The 21,941-nt window shown below is 36.3% G+C and overlaps 1 protein-coding gene across 6 annotated transcripts in view; it reads right to left on the bottom strand.

Annotated features, from left to right (window-relative positions):
• Positions 1 to 21,941, bottom strand: part of ELMOD1 (ELMO domain containing 1) — an 85,043-nt gene that overhangs the window by 7,156 nt on the left and 55,946 nt on the right. For all 6 annotated transcript variants that reach the window (XM_044929778.2, XM_025266953.3, XM_025266955.3 and 3 more), the window contains 4 exons: positions 13,909 to 14,042; positions 10,720 to 10,788; positions 7,268 to 7,318; positions 6,024 to 6,157 (listed from right to left, as the gene is read on the bottom strand). In XM_044929778.2, the coding sequence (XP_044785713.1) occupies positions 6,024 to 6,157; positions 7,268 to 7,318; positions 10,720 to 10,788; positions 13,909 to 14,042 (388 nt within the window). The remainder of the gene's footprint in view (positions 1 to 6,023; positions 6,158 to 7,267; positions 7,319 to 10,719; positions 10,789 to 13,908; positions 14,043 to 21,941) is intronic.

Genomic DNA, 21,941 nt, shown 5'->3' on the forward strand with positions numbered 1-21,941 from the left:
ATGGGATTTCCCAGGCAAGAATACTGGAGTGGGTTGCCATTTCCTCCTCCAGAGGATCTTCCCAATCCAGGGATCTAACTTTCACCTTCTGCATTTGCAGGCAGATTCTTTACCACTGAGCCACCAGGGAAGCCCCAATAATTAATGATGAAAGTGAAAGGTGAAAGTGAAAGTCACTCAGTTGTGTCCAACTCTTTGAGACCCCATGGGCTATACAGTCCATGGGATTCTCCAGGCCAGAATACTGGAGTGGGTAGCCTTTCCCTTCTCCAGGGGATCTTCCCAACCCAGTGATCGAACCCAGGTCTCCTGGCCTGCAGGTGGATTCTTTACCAGCTGAGCCACAAGGGAAGCCCAGTTAATGATGATGAGCATCAAACTATACATAGAGTCAAATAGTTTAATAAGTTTTGTTACAAAACACAAACAAAACTCCAGAAACCCTTCCTATCCTAATTCCTGCTTCCTTAAATAAACAACATTTCAACTCATTCAGTTGATTCTTTGATTACTGACTTCCAAGCTCTAAATAACATATTTTCCATTGCTTGATTTTTTAACTTCCTTCATTTTGAAGATTCTCTTCTCTTTCCTTAGAGATCTCCTGCTTTCTGGACCCCACTTATTCCTGTAAGGATTACTCTCTTATTTCCTGGAAATACATCCTCCAAGAACTTTCTTATAAAGATATAAAAATGTAAAATGTTTAAGACTTTGCATTTGAAAAATGTGTTTATTTTATTCCCACACTTAACTAGTAAGTTAGACTGGTTATAGAATTCTAAATTGGAAACTATATTCCCTTAGATTTTAAATAACATTCTCAAATGTATGAAGACGTTATTCTACCATCTTCTAGAATAAAATGTTGCTGTTGAGAAGTCCAATGCCATCTTAATTCTCAATTCTTTATGTGACAGACTTGGAAATATTTAGAATCATTTCTTCCCTAAGTCATAAAATTTCACAATGATACGGACCTGAGTGTGAATCCATTTTAATCTATTATGCTAGTTCTTACTAGCTGAAATATGAAAGTCATCCTTCAGTTGTGAATATTTTTCTTGATGTATTACTTTGACTCATTCCCCTTAGTTTCACTGTTCTTTTTCTGGCCCTTCTATTATAGACGTCTAAGAATGGTCCTTTCAAACCTTTCTTTTTTGTTTTCCATCTATATTTCTTGTTCTACTTTATGGAAGAGTTTCCAGCTTTATCTTCTAATTTTCCCTCAAGGTTTCATTTATGTAATCTGATTTTTAATTTCTAAGAGTACTCTTTTGTTCTCTGAGTGTTCATTCTATGGCACCTTGTTCATGTTTCACAGTAGCAATTCTTTTCTTATCTCCTGGGGAAATTAATGATACATATTTCTAAAGTTTTCTTCTCTCTGCTTTGTTTCTATTTCTTTAGAGTGGCTTTATTTCTGCCTGCTTTAGACTCTCTTTCATGCTTGAGGCTTTCCTTACTGTTTTTGCTATATAGGGCTGCACTCAATATGAAAATTCAGCAGTGGCCACAGGACTGGAAAGGTCAGTTTTCATTCCAATCCCAAAGAAAGGCAATGCCAAAGAATGTTCAAATAACTGCACAGTTGCACTCATCTCACAGACTAGCAAAGTAATGCTCAAAGTTCTCCAAGCTAGGCTTCAACAGTATGTGAATCGTGAACTTCCAGAATTTCAAGCTGGATTTAGAAAAGGCAGAGGAACCAGAGATCAAATTGCCAACATCTGTTGGATCATCGAAAAAGCAAGAGAGTTCCAGAAAAACATCTATGTCTGCTTTATTGACTATGCCAAAGCCTTTGACTGTGTGGATCACAACTGCAGAAAATTCTTCAAGAGATGGGAATACCAGACCACCTTATCTGCCTCCTAAGAAATATATATGCAGGTCAAGAAGCAACAGTTAGAACCGGACATGGAACAACAGACTGGCTCCAAATTGGGAAAGGAGTACGTTAAGGCTCTATATTCTCATCTTGCTTATTTAACTTATATTCAGAGTACATCATGTGAGATGCTGGACTGGATGAAGCACAAGCTGGTATTAAGACTGCCAGGAGAAATATCAATAACCTTAGATATGCAGATGACACCACTCTTATGGCAGAAAGTGAAGAGGAACTAAAGGGCTTCTTGATGAAAGTGAAAGAGCAGAGTGAAAAAGCTGGCTTAAAACTCAGCATTCAAAAAATGAAGATCATGGCATCCGGTCCCAACACTTTTTGGCAAATAGATGAGGAAACAGTGTAAATAGTGACAGACTTTATTTTCTTAGGTTCCAAAATCACTGCAGATGGTGACTGCAGCCATGAAATTAAATGACACTTGCTCCCTGGAAGAAAAGCCATGACCAACCTAGACAGCATATTAAAAAGCAGAGACATTACTTTACCAACAAAGTTCTGTCTAGTCAAAGCTCTGGTTTTTCCACTAGTCATGTATGGATGTGAGAGATGGACCATAAAGCAAGCTGAGCGCCAAAGAATTGATGCTTTTGAACTGTAGTGTTGGAGAAGACTCTTGAGAGTCCCTTGGACAGCAAAGAGATCAAACCAGTCAATCCTAAAGGAAATCAGTCCTGAATATTCACTGGAAGGACTGATGCTGAAGCTGAAACTCCAATACTTTCGCCACCTGAGGTGAAGAACCGACTCACTGGAAAAGACTCTGATGCTCAGAAAGATTGAAGGCAGGAGGAGAAGGGGACGATAGAGGATGAGATGGTTGGATGGCATCATTGATTCAGTGGACATGAGTTTAATGTGCTCTGGGAGTTGGTGATGGACCGGGAAGTCTATGGGCTCTCAAAGGGTCCACAGGGTTGCAAAGAGTTGGACATGACTGAGCAACTGAACTGAATGATTGATAAGAGGGATGGATCCACAATGCCTGGAGTCTCAAATGGGAAGATCTGAAGGTTGGGGGTGGTGACTTGACAGCTGGTGGCAGGAATCATTTGGAGGCATATTCACTCACGTGTCTAGTAGTGGATGCTGACTATCCATTGGGACCTCCTCTGAGGCTGTCAATCTCGATTACTACATATGGCTCCTCTGTATGTCCTGGATTTCCTCACAATACAAAGGAATCAGATCCCTTAAATGGTGATTCATGCTTCCAAAGGCAGCTCAATCCCTGATCTCCAGATCAAAACTTTTTTTCTTTAAAAAAATTATTTTATTGATATATAGTTGTGTTACAATGTTTTGTTAATTTCTTCTGCGTAGTAAAGTGACTCAGTTATACCTATATGCACATTCTTTATAATATTCTTTTCCATTATGGTTTATCATAGGATATTGAATATAGTTCCCTAGGATATACAGTAAGACCTTGTTGTTTATCATTCTATATATAACAGCTTGCGTCTGCTAACTCCAACCTCATTCCATCCCTTCGCCAATCTCCTGTTCCTTGGCAACCACAAATCTGTTCTCTACGTCCATGGGTTTGTTTTTGTTTCATAGATAGGTTCATTTGTGTCATAATTTAAATTCTACATATACGTGATATGATATTTGTTTTTCTCTGACTTACTTCACTTAGTATGATAATCTCTAGTTGCATTCATGTTACTGCAAATGGCATTATTTCATTCTTTTTTATGGTTGAGTAGTACTGTATTCCATTGTATATATGTACCACATCATCTTTACCCACAAATGAAAGCCTTTCTTAATGTAGCCCTAGAAGTCACATAGTATGAATTCTGCTTATTCTACTGGTCAACCAACTGGTCAGCCCAGTTGGGCTGGGATGACAGGAACACAAAAACCCTACTTCTTAACAGAAGAAGTGTCAAAGAATTTGAGGACATGTTTTTAAGCATCTAACTCAAACATCTGATAATAACTTGGCTCTCTGCAGTGTATTTTACTAAATAAAAAGCCAACTGGAGTAAAAGTTAATTGGAAGCTCTAAGAACTAGGCAGGGTTTGCTGATAGTGAGCATGACTGTAGAGTGATATGGCTAGGCTGTTTCATGGGGCAGACCCAGAGGTCAGTGTTTTCAGCTATTTTCTCTTGGGATGTTTTCAGATTTCAGAGAAGGCCTTTGTCAATCTCTTGACTGGCTGCCAAAGTGATAGGAACCAGGTAGGAGGAGCCTGGGTCTCAGTCTTCATCATCACTTTCAGTATGGTTTGCCATTAGCTGTACCTGATTCTCATCAGACCAGAAACCCTTTATTTTTCTCTCTCTGGAAAGTAACCAGGCTTTGCTGAGGAGGGGGCAGGACAGAAGCTGTCTCTTGGAAAATGGGATTTAGGCCTCTAAGAGATTCTTAACATATTTTCAAGCAAACTTGCCAGTTTTGGTCTTATGTTAACCCTCATTTCTGAGATATTTAATGCTGCCAATTCTTGAACCTTTTGGAGAGTCTTATGGAATAAATCAGGTTGCTTCTTACTTTCCATGCCACCTGTTAGGGATCTGCTTTCTTAAGGCCACAAACTCAATCACCATTTAATCTGTTTCCAGCTTTCAAAATGAGATTTTCTTGTCTTGTTTCTGATTTTTATCCTTGTGGGTTTATGCTTTCTTTCAGTTCAGTTCATTTCAGTTGCTCAGTTGTGTCCGACTCTTTGTGACCCCATGAACTGCAGCACGCCAGGCCTCCTTGTCCATCACCAACTCCTGGAGCCTACTCATACTCATGTCCATTGAGTCGATGATGCCATCCAACCATCTCATCCTCTGTCTTAGGATTTTCCTAAGAACTTTCTATTGAGTGGAATTTCAGAAGGGAGTGTAATACATACACTAATTATGTCATCTTTAACTGGATGTCCTGATTAGGCAGATATAAAAGATGACAGAATCCTAGATAATATAAGCACTATTAATTTAGGAATTTAAATAAAATAAATATCTGTTAACTTTTGACTTTATCACATTTTAAAAATGAACCAGGGAACAACACTTTCCTGTGGTAGATTTGTGGTGGAATGATGGGGTCTTAACCATAATTAGAAAGAGTGCAGATCTGGTTACCAACTTAACAGCAGGGAAAAAAAAAAAAAAAAAGCTAAAAAAAACAAAAGGAGAAGAACTTTGACATTTTCTTGCTAAAAAAGCTTAAGTACAGGCACTCAGTGCAATAAGCAATGTTTAAATAGACAGGAGCCTGGAGTGTCCCAGTTCATGGGGTCACAAAGAGTCGGACATGACTTGGTGACTGAACAACAAAAACTACAAAATAACTTAAAAGGCATTTCTTCTCTAAATTGCTTAGGCTGACTTGATGATTTGGCAGATTATCTTTCTATGTTCCTCCAAACCAGGTAACGCCTGGCCTGCAAAGATAATAATGACATATAGTTACATTTTAAGATTCTGCCTTTAAAATTGGACAATAGCATCCCAGGACTCTACTAAACAGTCTTGATCTTTATCTTCTGAAACCTCAGCACAACTGAAACCTCAGGTTCAGGGTCAACAATAATTCCCTCTATTAACACCTACAGTTAGAAGGAACTGCAAACACTTCCCTCTGTAGCAATAATAGTGGTAGCAGTAAAATTAATACCAACAACTCCACCACCATCTGTATCCCCCACTAAACCACCACCTCCTCTTTCTAATGTTCATGGAGCACTAACAATGGGACTAGCTAATAAAAGAAACATTTTATCTTCATCTCATTTTGCATCCATTTTATAGATGAGATGGCTGAGGTTTAGGGGAGGGTAGTAAATGTAGACCTGGAGTCAACTCAGGCTGTTTTCAAAGCCTGTACAGTTAAGTGTCATGCTGGATCAGAGGGAGAAAGACATCCATGATGTCTTTAAGTCAGATGGGAAGTTGATACATTGAATATTAGGTGAGAGGAGGGAACGAGAAAAGATTCATGATGCCTGAAAATATGTTGTTTTGAATGAGAAAACAAAATACAAACGAAAGGAGGAGTTCAACGGCTCCAAAGCAACCTAATCACAAAGATCTCTCAGCTTCAGCCCTTGCTGAGAGTGTTCTCTACAGAAGTCTATGTCAATAATTAAGCAACGAGACACTTACAGAATGTTTGCTGGAAGTGCGATAATGTTGGAGCTTCTGGAGCGATGTTGTAGAAATGAGTTTTTAGTGCTCCACTCACCAGTAGATTATATGCCAGATCAGTTATATTGATGCCCACAATTGCAAATGAGTACCTGTAAAGTACAAGCCACAACACCAACTGTGTGTCACATATGGGAAGTAAGCATCTCAAAAAAATGGTAATTTGATTTTTACATTACTATTAAATTATGAGAATAGCAGATTTCCCTTCCTCACGCCTTATCAAAACTCTGAATCTTATTAATTAGCAGAAAATTTTAATAATGTTTGTCAAGAGAATTGAGAGCTTGTATACTTTAACTTACTAATTCCATTCCCAAATATATGAGAAAAAAACAGAAAATGAAAAAGCTTTATATGCAATGATAGTCATTTATATGGCAAAGATGTGTAAATTATTCACATATCCTAAAGAAGATGATTGGTGAAATAAATTATGGTAATCTCATAGTGTACTACAGCTAGTAAAACTATATTCCTAAAGATGATTTAAGCAGGATATAAAACAATATATAAGGAATAAGCCAAGTTTTATTATATACATTCAAATGTGAACAAAAATACTCTAAGAATCAAATGCTACAAAATATTAATATGGGTATATTAGAGTAATATGACTAGGGTGTTTCTGTTTACTTCTCTATGTTTTTGAAATTTTCTATAATAAATCAAATACTACTTTTAAAAATGAGGAAAAATTAGTATCTTAATACTCAGGGTATATTTTCTAGTTCATTTCCCACATGTCTATTCAAAATTAAGTCAAATGGAGTTCTTAAGTCTTCTCTGGTACTATAAATCCAGCACATAAAAAAGATGTACTCTATTCAGAAATATTTTTGGATGACATGAGGCATTATGAAAAGTGTTCTAAAGTAAAATTTTAACTAATAGCCAGACACTTGATAGAAATCCTTAAAAGCAAACTAGCAAATACAATTCCAAATTATGATTTTTGAAAATCCTTTCCATACAGTTATAACTTTCTAAACCTTGTGACTAGAACACAGGCAAAGTAGTATCATATAATCATATAAGTAAATCCAAAAAATATAAGCAGGTCCTTTTCAAAACTGGATTATTTATTTCCATCAGGACAAGTGGATTTTCATCCTTGCCATTTTTTGCAGTGCTCTTAGGACATTTTTGTTCTGGTTCTGGCTCAGACTGACAACCCGTTATATATGGAGTTCCACACTCACCCAATTGCTTTATCCATCCTTTTCTTCTCCCATTCTGCTTTGCTGAATTTGCTGAATAAATGAGTGAACAAATAAGTAAATATGTAAGATCTGATCTCTAATTAGCACCTGTTCTCTTTTAATGTTTTTTCTTTAAACTGTTGACTAGATGTGGGGATGTCTATAACTCAGTTATCAAACACTAATCAATTTCAATGTTATTAACTAAAAAGCTACAATGCAATTTGTACAGAGCTCAGAAATGGAATTATTTAAAGCCATGGTACTTATCCCTTATTCACTATAGTACAGTAGTGAGAGACAGACCTAAAAGTCAAACATAATCTTTTATATTATCTATTCATTATCAAACAATACTTCCTCCATGAAACCTCACCTGGTATTGCTCTCTCCTCTAGCAAGATGCTACCTCACTTTCTCATGATTCCCCACACTGCACTTCATCTGGTTTTCCCTCATGGTAATTATATTATTTAACCTTATTTGTGATGTCTTATACACAGCAGATTCCAAATAAACATTTACTGATAGTGAAAGAAAGAAAGAAGGAAAGAAAAAAAGGGGGGAGGGAGGGGAGAAGGGAAGGAGAGACACATAAGCTTTAAAAATTCTGTTCCAACGAGTGCTATAGCATTTCCTCTGGCTAAGCTGAGATAACTACCCCATAGCAGACACATTTTAACACACTTTTTATAATCAGAGCTTCTGAACAAGACTATCTGAAGAAATGGTACTATAATAAAGGCATTCTGATAACACTAACTAGCATTCTATTATTCTGTGTACTTTCTTATGCCCCTTCTCACCCACTTCCATACTGCCAACATCTTGTAGGCAGGAACCACCTTGGACTCTTCTTTGTGGCCAATGTGACCTTCATTCAGTGTTTTACACTAAAAATTGTCGTTCTTGGAACTAAATACAATTTTCAAACTAGAGTTATTACAAACATTTAGCTTCCATCTAAGTAAGAGAGAGTTCTTCATAAAACAATGCAAACACTACATCAAAAGACACACATTTTATACACAGCACAAGCCCACAAAAACATGATGCAAAATTGGTGTTTTACTCTAAGTACTTTCTACTCTATAAATGACTGGCTCTACTTCAAAGTAACTGTCTTTAATTCATGTTAAAATAAGCCACTTCTTTTTAAAGTGTAACTGCCAATTATCAGCCAAAGAGGCATCAGGAGATTTTTTATCTTAAACAACTCATACCCAAACTAAAAAGAGTTAGGTGTGAAATTTAAGAAATTTTGTATAAACAAATTTATAAGCAGCTCTTTTCAACAAAGCTTTATAAATTCATAGTGTCTCTGTATTTTGTTAAATTAAATCTATCTGCATTGGAAATGTAAGAAAAGGCCAAATGACCTCCACTCATTTCAATACTTTTAAGTAATGATACTCTATAGGATGTCTGAGCCCAAACAGAAGGAATTCCTCTCTTCAGGAAACATACACACCACAAACAAGCACAAAAACAAACTGTCAAAATTCTCCTCTTAAACTCCAATCTACTTTTATCCCTCAAGTTACTTCAGGATAGATCTTCCCAAGAGCAACAATGTATAATGCTTGCTGAAGGGTATACAGGGAAAACCTTCCTTAGTATTTACTGGCTTCTCCCTGTTCAGCACCTGAAATATTCAGGGTCTGAAAGAATCTAGGGTGATATCACAATGGGTTAATAAATATTTCTTTCAGATACTGGTGAAGGACAGTGGTGATTTCAAGACATTCTGATTTGCATTAAATGACATTTACCATCAATTTGAAGTGGTTAATAGTTGAACTTCATCTAGTCAATTTTATTTGTAGCTTGAGGGACAAAGGATTTGCATGCCCCTCCACCCCACACATTCTAGTCTCTTCTTAAGCGTAAACACACAAACCCTTAATACTTCCTCTCTGATGGCCAACACAGGATATAAAATTATAAAGCTTTTCTTTCAGAATGGTTCATAGACAAAATTAATCCCTCTCCAATAGTTTATTAACAAATATTTTAAGCATATTGCCACTTCCCAAGGACCATGAAGGATTCATGTCTTCTACTTAATGCTTGTCCACAGAATTACAGTGCACACAGACTCCTCAGCCAATTTTAATTATAGAGAGCTCAGAATCTCTACATTAACAGAAACAAGTAATTCAATGTAGTTAAAAAAATAAAATAGCTTGATTTTAGCCACGCAATGTATGAAGAAAGAGTTAAGGGATCTTAGTGTTTTTCTCAAAGTAAATAAAAGATAAACAAAATGAAAATTTAACCTTATAAAAGATTATAATTATAAATTTGGGAAGTATAGTATAATTTAATGAATCTTAGCCATTGAAGCTACAGTCAGTATAAGATAAGAGAGGAGCCCCAAAGTCAATCTATACCACTCATAGATTCTGAGAGTGGTATGATAAAATTTGGGACTTATTTAGTAATCATGAACACTAACAAGGACTCTGTTCATGCTGAGGAGCAAAAAGTGATACAAAAATATGAATACATAATAGAAGAACTCCTTATAATGAGAGTGACTAAAGCATGTATATACTCTTCATAATAATACAATTAGAAATACATTAATAGAAGAGTTAATATTCTTTGCGCAACAAAATTCCCAAATAAAATGTCCATCTCTTGGAGTAGATGGGATCAGAGATATGTGGTAATGTGTTCAGCCTTAGGTGACATTTCAAAATGTTTTTTCAATAGACACGGTTGTAGAAAGACTCTGACATTTTCTATCAGGTCAGTCTAATCTGATTTTTCCTTTACCAAAACGCAGGCCAAATGTAACAAACTATATTATATAGAATGTCGGGAAATGTTTGCTTTTAGAAATTTTTCATGAATTTATATTTCTTGAAAAATTCTTACCCATATTTAGCCTAAAATAAAAGTGAGAAAAAGCAAAAGCAAAGAAAAATACCTTATTTCCTCTTTAGTGATATCCCTTAATGCAATCGGTTAAAAAAATTTAGAAAGTTAAATGAAAACACAATTTACAATCTGGAATTTTATTAAGAAAATAAAAGAGCCTCAGCAATTTCAGACGTTCTCACTTGGTCTCTGACTTCAAGACTTCCATTCTTCCCTCTGTTCCCCCTCTGTGGTCTCTTGTGTTTTACCTCTTTCATACTCTACTTTCTCCTTCCTCTATGCCCATCTACTACTCAGTCTTCCCAGACACCAGGGGTACTACTAATCCCTTCAGGTAAATACATATTTCACTTGAACTGTGCCACTCTACATCCTAAAACCTGTAACAAGTCTGACATTTTAACTTTCCTATTCAGCATTTGTCAAAAGTGCTTGTTTAAAAGAGCTTTAAGCCTCACTTTTGGTGGGTTGACTCTTGAGAATCTCATCAATAGAGCCATATAGGAGATGAAGTTAATTCTACCTAATCTACAAAACCTAATTCACCTTTTATTTTTAATGATTACCTGCATTTGGGGTGAAGAGAATCAGAGAGGACCTGCTGAGCTGCTGCAGCATCTCTTTCTGCAAAATACCTGCAGTTGGAGGGAAAAGAAAACCATAACTCCAGACCTTATAAATACATTCATTTCAATCCAATTTGAGGTCATTTCGGATTCAGAGATGGATACCAACATAAGTGATATCACTTGTTTCAGCTCCTCCAGAGAATGAACAGCTTTTCATAACAGAATTTTCTAAATACAATGAGAATCTAATAGGGTAGTTGTAAAACCCACAAAGTTTTAGGAATGATTCCAGTAGGTCTGAACATTTAATTATGAACTTTACCATTCCCCAGGGAGCCAAAGATATTCTTAATGAGAGTTATAGATTCTTTTGTTTGTTTGCTTTTAATTTATTTTTTAATTGAAGGACAATTGCTTTACAGAAGAGGGTTACAGATTCTTAATAGGAAGGCAGGATGAGGCCCCTCAGAAGGCAGAAAAGGCCTGGATGAAGGCAACATGGTGAGAGGTTCTGACAGCCAAACAGCAGAGAAAGGATGAGACTAGATGAGGTTCAATGTATTTTCTTGGAGAATATTCTTGGGGTAAATTTTGGATGAAAATATCTTACAGAGCATAGAGATGTTAAAATTCTGTTTTGGGGGAAAAGAGGCAATGAATTTCCTAACAAATACAAAAAGCTTACATACCCTCAAAAATATATCATAAAAGTTACTTCATAAAGACAATTATAAAATACAATTAAGTATAGCATATATTATTTGATTTGATGTGTATATAATTTCCTGAATATATCTAAAGGATAAAACAAGCTCTTAAATTTTCTTACAAAAAGTTCAAAGATAGTCAGCAAATTTCATAAACATATCTGTGATTATTAATGAAATTGAGTCTCTTCATGCTTTTGTTGATCATCTAGGTTTCTTCTTTTATAGCCTATCTATTACTATTTCTTGGTCCAGTATATCTAAAAATGCGTTCAAATAAATAAGATGAATAAACCCTCAATTGAGTCTCTTCATACTTTTGTTGATCATCTAGGTTTCTTCTTTTATAGCCTATCTGTTACTATTTCTTGGTCCAGTATATCCAAAAATACATTCAAATAAATAAGACAAATAAACCCTCAGAGCCTAATATACTGGAGATGGATCCTTTATCATGTATATGAATGTCAATCTTGGTTTTCATTTTGTCTATGGTGGCTTATCTTACAGAAAGTTTCACTTTTAACGTCTGAGATCCATTGATTTCTCTTTTACAGCTGTGCTTTTTTGGATTTTGTCTTTAAGAGATCCCTCTTTACTCACATATTTCAAAGATTTTTCTCCTAAAAGTTGTAAATAGTTGTTTTTGACAATCAACTTGTAAACTGAGGCAAGGTAGATATTTATTTTTCAAATAGAACGTCAACTGTCCCAGCTGTACTTATCAAAAGCTCATCCTTTACATACTTATTTGCAACCCCACCTTTACTTTTCTATTCATTCACACATTACATAATAATGTAACATTTAAAACACTTCATAAAAGAATGGGTGACTATTCACACAAAGAACAAACTAGTGGTTACCAGTGGAGAGAGGGAGGAGGGACAAAATCGGGCTAAAGGAGTAAGAGATACAAACTGTTGGGTGTAAGACAAGCTATAAGGATGTATTTTAAAACATGGGGAATGGAAGCAAAATTTTCTAATAACTGTAAATTGAATGTGACCTTTAAAATTGTATAAAATATTTACCATCTTAAAAAAAGGCATGGGTCATTATTAAACTTCTTAAATTTAAAATAAAAGCAAAGATCTAGGGGGAAAATGGGTGTTATTAAAAATGTCAGTTTTTTTCTTTTAAAAACATATCACTACCCTTCCTAGGAACAACCTACAAGGACTCCTTTTTCTTGAAAATGAACGGCTACAAATGACCTAATTTAAGTATGAAAAAAGTAATGAGGACAATTATTAAATCACATAAACATACAAAAACCAGGAGTTAAAATGATAATTTAAAAATATAGAGATAAAGCCAAGAAAAAAAAAGTTTGATCACTAACAAAGGAACTAAGGCACCAACTCCTCCCTCTGAAAATTGGTAACTTATTTACTTGAGCAGCTAGCCTGCCTCTATTTTAGAGAAACCAAACAACCATATTTAATAAAAGAAACTGTCTTTACAGAATTCCAGCCAAAAACTGTGGGAAGAATAACAAAATTAGAGAAGCATTCTATGTACAATTAATTCGTTCAGTGATGATCACTGGAGGAAATGGTTAAACGGCTAGATGGCAACAGAGCCATCAGGCTGTGATTCCTCTGATTCATCTCAGCATAAAACTGAGAGTGGGGATGCGACACTCTCAACATGAACCTATTCAAGTGTTTCCGAATATCTCTTATTTTCAAGAAATACCGGGATGGGTACAGATGCAAACAGACAAATATAAACTGTGGGACATTTTATAGTACTGGAAAGTTGACCTAGATTCTTGCATGAGTTTAATGACATGATTGGGGGTACAAAAGGAGAGGATAGAGGGGGAGAAATTGCTTGAACTAAAAAAGACCAGAGAGATAATCATTAAGTGCAATGCAAAGATCTTACATGGAACTGGATTATGACAAACCAGCTATAAAAGACATTTTTGAGAGAACTAGGAAATTTGAATATGGTCAGGATATAGATAATACCAAGGAATCATTGTTAATTTTGTTAGGTGTAATAATGTCATTGGGGTTAATGTAAGGTAATATTCATGTCTTCTAAAGCTACATATTGACATATGAGACTGAAACTACAAACAGTATAAGATTTTCATTAACATAATTCTACCAAATACAAAGTGCTGCAAGTATTTCAAAATGTCAATAATTACTAAATCTGGATGATCAGTATAAAGGGGATTCTTTATAATCTTCCCTCTGTTTTTGTATACAACTGAAATTTTTCATAATAAAATAATTAAAATAAATTTGAAACTTGTTTAAAAGAATGCATGAAGTTTGCCAGATAAAAGGAAGATGGTAGTAGTTTTTTAAATTTTATGAACCTGAGTTGAAGTCAGAGGACTTGAATGTTTACTTGGAGTCTTCTGGGAAGTAGCTTCTAGGACTAATAACTCAATTTTGACATTTCTATATAAGGAGGCCAGATATCACTTTAAAGCTCAACCATTCTTCATTTTACTTACTGCAAATTGTACAGTCCCAAAAGTCCCATTCCTCGGAAATCTGTTTTAGGATCATCACCTTGGAAACCAATTTCACACCATTGCTTAGAAATCCGGGATTCCAGTGGAGTATTGGGCTTCAAGAATTTCCATAACTGAAGACAAGGAAAAAATTAGCTTGTTAATATACACACATATAATACTATTTCTTACTGGCTAAAATTTAGTAAACTACACTATTAAGAAGAACTTTGGAAATCTGAATATATGCAAGTATATTACAATTGCAGATCTGATTATCTTTCAATTATCTATGACAATAGCTCTCAAAGTATGACTGAAAGACTCCTTGAGGGAGCCTAAGACATTTCCAGGAAGCCTGGGAAGCAAAACTTATTTTGTAATAGAACTAAGAGGTCAGTTGTCTTTTCACTCTCATCTTCTCATAAATATACAGTGGAATTTTCCAGAGGCTGAATGACATGTGATGATGTCATTGCTCTGCAGGCAATGGAATGTATACTTGTGTATATTTTAGTGTTTTTAATCTTTCTGTTTTAGTTCCTAGTCAGTGATAGGTTTATGTGTATATGTGTGTATCAGTTCAGTTCAGTTCAGTCGCTCAGTCGTGTCCGACTCTTTGCGACCCCAGGAATCGCAGCACGCCAGGCCTCCCTGTCCATCACCAACTCCCGGAGTTCACTCCAACTCACGTCCATCGAGTCAGTGATGCCATCTAGCCATTTCATCCTCTGTCATCCCCTTCTCCTCCTGCCCCCAATCCCTCCCAGCATCAGAGTCTTTTCCAATGAGTCAACGCTTCGCATGAGGTGGCCAAAGTACTGGAGTTTCAGCATCAGCATCATTCCTTCCAAAGAACACCCAGGACCGATCTCCTTTAGAATGGACTGGTTGGATCTCCTTGCAGTCCAAGGGACTCTCAAGAGTCTTCTCCAACACCACAGTTCAAAAGCATCAATTCTTCAGTGCTCAGCTTTCTTCACAGTCCAACTCTCATATCCATACATGATCACTGGAAAAACCATAGCCTTGACTAGATGGACCTCTGTTGGCAAAGTAATGTCTCTGCTTTTGAATATGCTATCTAGGTTGGTCATAACTTTCCTCCCAAGGAGTAAGTGTCTTTTAATTTCATGGCTGCAGTCACCATCTGCAGTGATTTTTGAGCCAAAATAAATAAAGTCTGCCACTGTTTCCACTGTTTCCCCATCTATTTCCCATGAAGTGACATACACAAAATCTTCTACAAAAGTGTTTTGGAATCTTCAAAAACATGTAAGAGAATAAAGGGAAGGGAAGAAAAGGAATAATTTTGAGGTCATGCATTACTCAAGTCCTCAGAAATGATTAGCTAACTTTATAGCAAAACTATTAGCAGCACTGTTAACAAAAAGAAAGTGAACTGACTTGAGTTTTATTTCTCATCGATAACAGGGACAAGAATAAATAAGCATCATATAGTTGAATAAAGAAAGATGTTCTTGGATTAGAAGAATCAATATGTGAAAATGACTATACTACCCAAAGTAATCTACAGATTCAATGGAATCCCTATCAAATTACTAATGGCATTTTTTCACAGAACTAGATCAAAAAATTTCTCTATTTGTATGGAAACACAAAAGATCCTGAACAGCCAAAGAAACCCTGAGAAAGAAAAATAGAGCTAGAGAAATCAACCTTCCTGAATTCAGACTATACTACAAAGCTAGTCATCAAGGCATATTGTACTGGCACAAAAACAGGCATACAGACGAAAGAAATAAGATAGAAAGCCCAGAGATAAACCCACATACCTATGGGCACCTTAGCTTTGACAAAGGATGCAAGAATATACAATGGAGAAAAGACAGCCTCTTCAATAAGTGGTGCTCGGAAAATGGGACAGCTATATGTAAAAGAATGAAACTAGAACACCTTCTAACACCATACACAAAAATAAACTCAAAATGGGTTAAAGCCTTAAATATAAGGCCAGAAACTCAAAACTCTTAAGAGGAAAACATAGGCAGGACACTCTTTGACACAATTCACAGCAAGATCCTTTTGACCCACCTCCTAGAGTAATGGAAACAAAAACAAAAATAAACTAGCAGGACCTAATTAAACTTAAAAGCTTTGGCAAAGCAAAGAAAACTATAAACAAATGAAAAGACAATCCTCAGAATGGGAGAAAATAATTGCAAATGAAACAACTGACAAAAGATCAGTCTCCAAACTATACAAGCAATTTATCCAACACAATATCAGAAAAACAACTCAATCAAAAAATGGGCAGAAGACCTAAACAGACATTCCTCCAAAGAAGACATACAAAATGGTCAACAAACACATGAAAAAATGCTCAATACGCTCATTATTAGAGAAATGCAAATCAAAACCACCATGAGGTATCACCACATACCCATTAGAATGGTCATCATCACAAAGTCTACAAACAATAAAACACGAGAGAGAATGTAGAAAAAGGGAACCCTCTTGCATTGTTGGTGGGAATGTAAATGGATACAGTCACTATGGTGAACAGTATGGAGATTACTCAAAAAACTAGGAATAAAACTACCATATGAACCAGAAATCCCACTACCTGGCATTTACTCTGAGAAAACTATAATTCAAAAAGATGCATGTACCCCAATGTTCACTGCAGCACTATTTACAATAAGTAGGACATGGAAGCAACTTAGATGTTCATGGACAGAAAATGGATAAAGAAATTGTGGTACAATCTATACAATGGAATATTGCTCAGCCATAAAAAGAATGAACTTGGGTCAGTTGTAGTGAGGTGGATGAACCTAGAGCCTGTTATACAAAGTGAAGTAGGTCAGAATGTGGAAAACAAATATCATATATTAATACATATACATGGAATCTAGAAAAATGGTACTGATGAACCTATTTACAGGGCAAGAACAGAGACACAGAAGTAGAGAATGGGCTTGTGGACACAGCTGAGGAAGGAGAGGGTGGTATGGATTGAGAGAGAAGCACTGAAATATATATACTTCCATGTGTAACACACATAGCTAGTGGGAAGTTGCTATAGAACACAGGGAGCTCAGCATGGTGCTCTGTGATGACCTAGAGGGGTATGACGGTGGTGGGGAAGCTCGACAGAGAGAGGATATGTGTACATTTAGTGCTATTTCATGTGGTTGTACAACACTGTAAAGCAATTACACTTCAATTAAAAATAAAAATATATTGTCACCCTGCTTATTTAACTTGTATATAGAGAACATCATGCGAAATGCTGGGCTGGATGAAGCTCAAGCTGGAATCAAGTTTGCTGGGAGAAATATCAATAACCTCAGATATGCAGATGATACAACCTTTATGGCAGAAAGCAAAGAAGAACAAAAGAGTCTCTTGATGAAGGTGAATGAGGAGAGTGAAAAAACTGGCTTAACTCAACATTCAAAAAACTAAGATCATAGAATCCGTTCCCATCACTTCATGGCAAATAGATGGGGGAAAAAGTGAAAATAGTGACAGATTTTATTTTCTTGGGCTCCAAAATCACTGTGGACTGTGACTGCAGCATGAAATTTAAAGATGCTTGCTCCTTGGAAGAAAAGCTACGACAAACCTAGACAGCATATTAAAAAACAGAGACATCACTTCATTGACAAAGGTCCATCTAGCCAAAGCTATGGTTTTTCCAGTAGTCATGTGCAGATGTGAGAGCTGGACCAGAAAGAAGGCTGAGCACCGAAGAATTCATGCTTTTGGACTGTAGTCCTAAAGAAGATTCTTGAGAGTCCCTTGGACAGCAAGGGGATTAAACCAGTCAATCCTAAAGGAAATCAAGTCTGACTATTCACTGGAAGGACTGATGCTGAAGCTGAAGCTCCAATACTTTGGCCACCTGATTGCAAGAGTCGATTCATTGAAAAAGACCTTGATGCTGGGAAAGATCGAGGGCAGGAGAAAAGGGTGACAGAGGATGAGATGGCTGGATGGCATCATCAACTCAGTGGACATGCGTTTGAGCAAACTCTGGGAGATAGTGAAGGACAGGGAAGCTTGGCATGCTGCAGTCCATGGGGTCATAAAAAGTCAGACATGAGTGAGCGACTGAGCAACAAGAAAAAATAAAAAAGAAAGATCAATAACGTTCATGAATAAACCTCAAAAAGATATTATCATTGTTAAGAGTTACCTAAAATAATTTATGATCAATTGCATTTTACTGGACAGATATAAATTCTAGACATTATGCTCTTCACTGCTTAAGAAACTGGTTGTACTTTTTAAACTTCCTATAGAAAAATAAACTCAGAATGTATTATTACTTGAGAGAGTGAGAAAGACTGAGACCCACAACTGTATAAACATGTAATGTTCAAAATATTAGTTCTTTCTAGTAAATGAAGATGGGTATGTAAATTTACTTTTAGGCTAAATTTACTTTTTAGGCTATTAATAATATTTCATGTTATATCTTCACTGTAGACAAGTATAAACAGAAATATAAAATTTCTTGTTCCTATTTAAGACATAATTCACCTTTTAAATTGCTAATTCTATGTTATATGGATTTTAAAGCTTAAAGGGAACTGTATATGTCACATCTGACATAGTATAAAGCAAAGTCCAATGACAGGAAATACTAATAAAAAGAGTTGTAATTCATCAAAGTTCTTTTAGGCATGAATGCAAAATTACTTATTATTCAAATAATACAATATTTTATGTTTTAGCACAACAGGTAAATTCAATCTAAAGGGTGAGAAAAAAATTTCAGAGAAAGGAAAATATATCTATCATGCTTGAAAATAAAATATCAAACTGATATAAGAAATCTCTTTTTAAAAAAAAAATTAAGTTAGTTTTGGCTGTGCTGGTTCTCCATTGCTCGGCAGGCTTTTCTCTAGTTGTGGCAAGCAGGGCTACTCTCTAGTTGCAATGCATAGGCTTTTCATTGCAGTGGCTTCTCTTTTTATGAAGCGTGGGCTCTACTGCTTCAGTAGTTTCAGCACGTGGGCTCAGCAGTTGCCACTCCTGGGCTCTAGAGCACAGGCTCAATAGTTGTGGCAAACAGGCTTAGCTGCTCTGACATATGTGTGATTTTCACAAGTCAGGGATCAAACCAGTGTCTCCTGCATTGGCAGGTGGATTCTCTACTACTGAGCTGCCAGGGAAGACCCAGAAATCTATTTTTATATTGCCCATATAAGAATTTGTCAGTGCTCTTTATTCATCCAAAGACAAAATGTTGTAATTCACTGGAAGAGTACAAAAAACTGAGAGAAAAGATCTCCTTAAAAAAAAATCCTCTGGGAATTGATTTGGTTACTGCCACAATGAAAACCAACCAAACAAAAACAGATTGTAAAGCTCATCATATTCACTTGAACAATATCTGGAAATAATCTCAAGGCCCTACACAGTTTAAAAATACCTGGTTTGATCAAGTGAGTGGAATAAAATGCCAACAGCAAGCATTTCATTTCTATAGTTAAAGGATAAACTTCCTTCATTCGGAGAATACTTGGTTTGGGAAAGTAAAATCTTTGAATGATAAAATGTTTTAAAAATAAATTTAAAAAAGAAATTCCATTTTAATAATTCAGTGTATCACAACAGACTAGATTAATGGCTAAAAAGTGTTTTTAATTTCTTAACGTGTCACTTTCATGGAAAATGAAAGTCAATTATGCTAAACCACTTACATGAAGTGCTACTGATTGTACATTTCCTGTAAGAATGCTTGAGTAACTGCCTACTGGATTCTCCTCTGATAGGCTCTTCCCAGAAAAATAACAGGAGGCAGCAGGGTAGCTCTGAAAGGTAAGGTCATTTCTTGCACCTGGAAGCTGACTGAAATCTTAACTAAGGTGGTGGGCCTCTGGTGGGGGGCTTTGATGAGTCTAGCCATCTAAGGCTGTACTACTGGGAGTAGAATTATTACAAAGCCACCTGCCAACTGCAGGAGACAAGGGTTAGAAGGGTCATTCTTATGCAGATAACAAGCTAGAGATGTGAAAGCTGCTTGCTGAGTCAGTCCATCATCCTGTGCTCTGTTTAATTCTCTCCTCTGCATTCAGACTTTATCGCAAGCATATTTGAACACTTCTGCCCTGTCTCTGGTCTGCCACAGAACAGAAAGAGCAAGGGCATTTGTCTATTTTTCCACTGAAGAAGAAGCAGCTCTATGATCACACCTTTTAATTTTGGGTTATATTTTTCCTATTAAGTACATAAATCCACTTAAATTTTTGCCTTTACTATTAACTTGGTTAGAAAACACTTAATAAGAATGCCCATTTGAGTAACGCATATGGACAGTGCTACATCAATGTAAAGTGATGTTAATCAGTTTTATCCCAGCCTACGTTTAAACAACCATAAAAATCAAGGTTTGTTTTTTTTTCTTTTCTTTTTAAAATAATTTTATAATTTTGGGTTTTTTAAATAATTTTATTTATTTGGCTGTTCTGGGACTTCATTGCTGGGCTCTTCCTCTAGTTGTGGTGAGCAGGGGCCATTCTCTAGTTGCAGTACATGGGCTCCTCATTGCAGTCAGTTCTCTTGTTACAGAGTGGAGGCTCTAGAAACATGGGCTTCAATAGCTGCAGCACATGGGCTTAGTAGTTGTGGTGCCTGGGCTTAGTTGATCTGTGACATGTGGCATCTTTCTGGGCCAGGGATGGAACCTGTGTCTCCTGCACTGGCAGACAGATTCTTTGCTGAGCCACCAGGGAAGCCTCGGATTTCTTTTTCATAGTTTATAAGGAGAAACACTGATAATGGTCTCCTATGGTCTCCTATGTTTATATGGAGAAGGCAATGGCACCCCACTCCAGTACTCTTGCCTGGAAAATCCCATGGGCGGAGGAGCCTGGTAGGCTGCAGTCCATGGGGTTGCTAGGAGTCGGACACGACTGAGTGGCTTCACTTTCACTTTTCGCTTTCATGCATTGGAGAAGGAAATGGCAACCCACTCCAGTGTTCTTGCCTGGAGAATCCCAGGGATGGTGGAGCCTGATGGGCTGCCGTCTATGGGGTCGCACAGAGTCGGACACGACTGAAGCGACTTAGCAGCAGCAGCATGTTTATATAAATGAAAGCAATTAAATAATTTGGCAATATATCACTCAAGCCTCTAAACCAAGGGTCAGCAAACTTTGTAAAGGATTAGACAGCAAATATCTTAAGGCTTTATTGGCCATAAGTTCACTGCCACAACTACTTGATTTTTTCAATAGGGTACAAAAGCAGCCATAGACGACACATAAATGAATGAGCATGGATGTGTTCCTATAAAACCTTACTTAGAAAAATGGGTGGCAGGCCAGATTTTGACCTACAAGTTTTGGTGTGCTTACTTTAGCTCTAAACGATTTTGTGAAGTAGATAATAATGATATTATTATCCATCTTAAAGATGAAGAAACCTAAGCTCAATAAGTCAAACATAAATCATAGGCCAGCCACTGGAAATAACAAATGTGAACAAGACATAGTTTCTCCCTTGAGAGATAGCCTAGTGCAGGAATTAAAAGCCCTTTCTAACTATGTGAAAAATGAGAATAATATCAATTTTCTTCATCTGCAAAATGGGGATAATACCAATATTGGTTATTGTGACAATTAGATGGAATAATGCTATGAAACCTTTACTTTAACAATTGACACATATTAAACACTCAAGGAACATCTTATTATTGATTTTATTATTATCAGCTATGGAATTTTAATTAACTGAAGAAGACAATAAAGATCCTATGCCTAAACTTGCTAGAGAAGATTTCAAAACTCAATGAACAACATTTTAAAAAAATGAGCCAGATTCTACTCTGAGAGTAATGGGTAACATGGTACCACAGTTGGATGGAATGGCTTAATCTGGGTCATGGTGAATGACAGAGTATGGGGGAGCTGTACATAATAGGATAAAGGAGAAATAGCTTAAAGAAATAAACTGGAAAGGGTCCAAAATGCATGTGAAGATGCATTCTGGTTTTCTTCTACCAGACACCGAAAACCTGAAGTTTGTAATTGGAGAATACAATGAAAATAATCCCT

Source organism: Bubalus bubalis, chromosome 16, assembly GCF_019923935.1.
Source record: "Bubalus bubalis isolate 160015118507 breed Murrah chromosome 16, NDDB_SH_1, whole genome shotgun sequence".
In the NCBI taxonomy this organism is placed as follows: domain Eukaryota; kingdom Metazoa; phylum Chordata; class Mammalia; order Artiodactyla; family Bovidae; genus Bubalus; species Bubalus bubalis.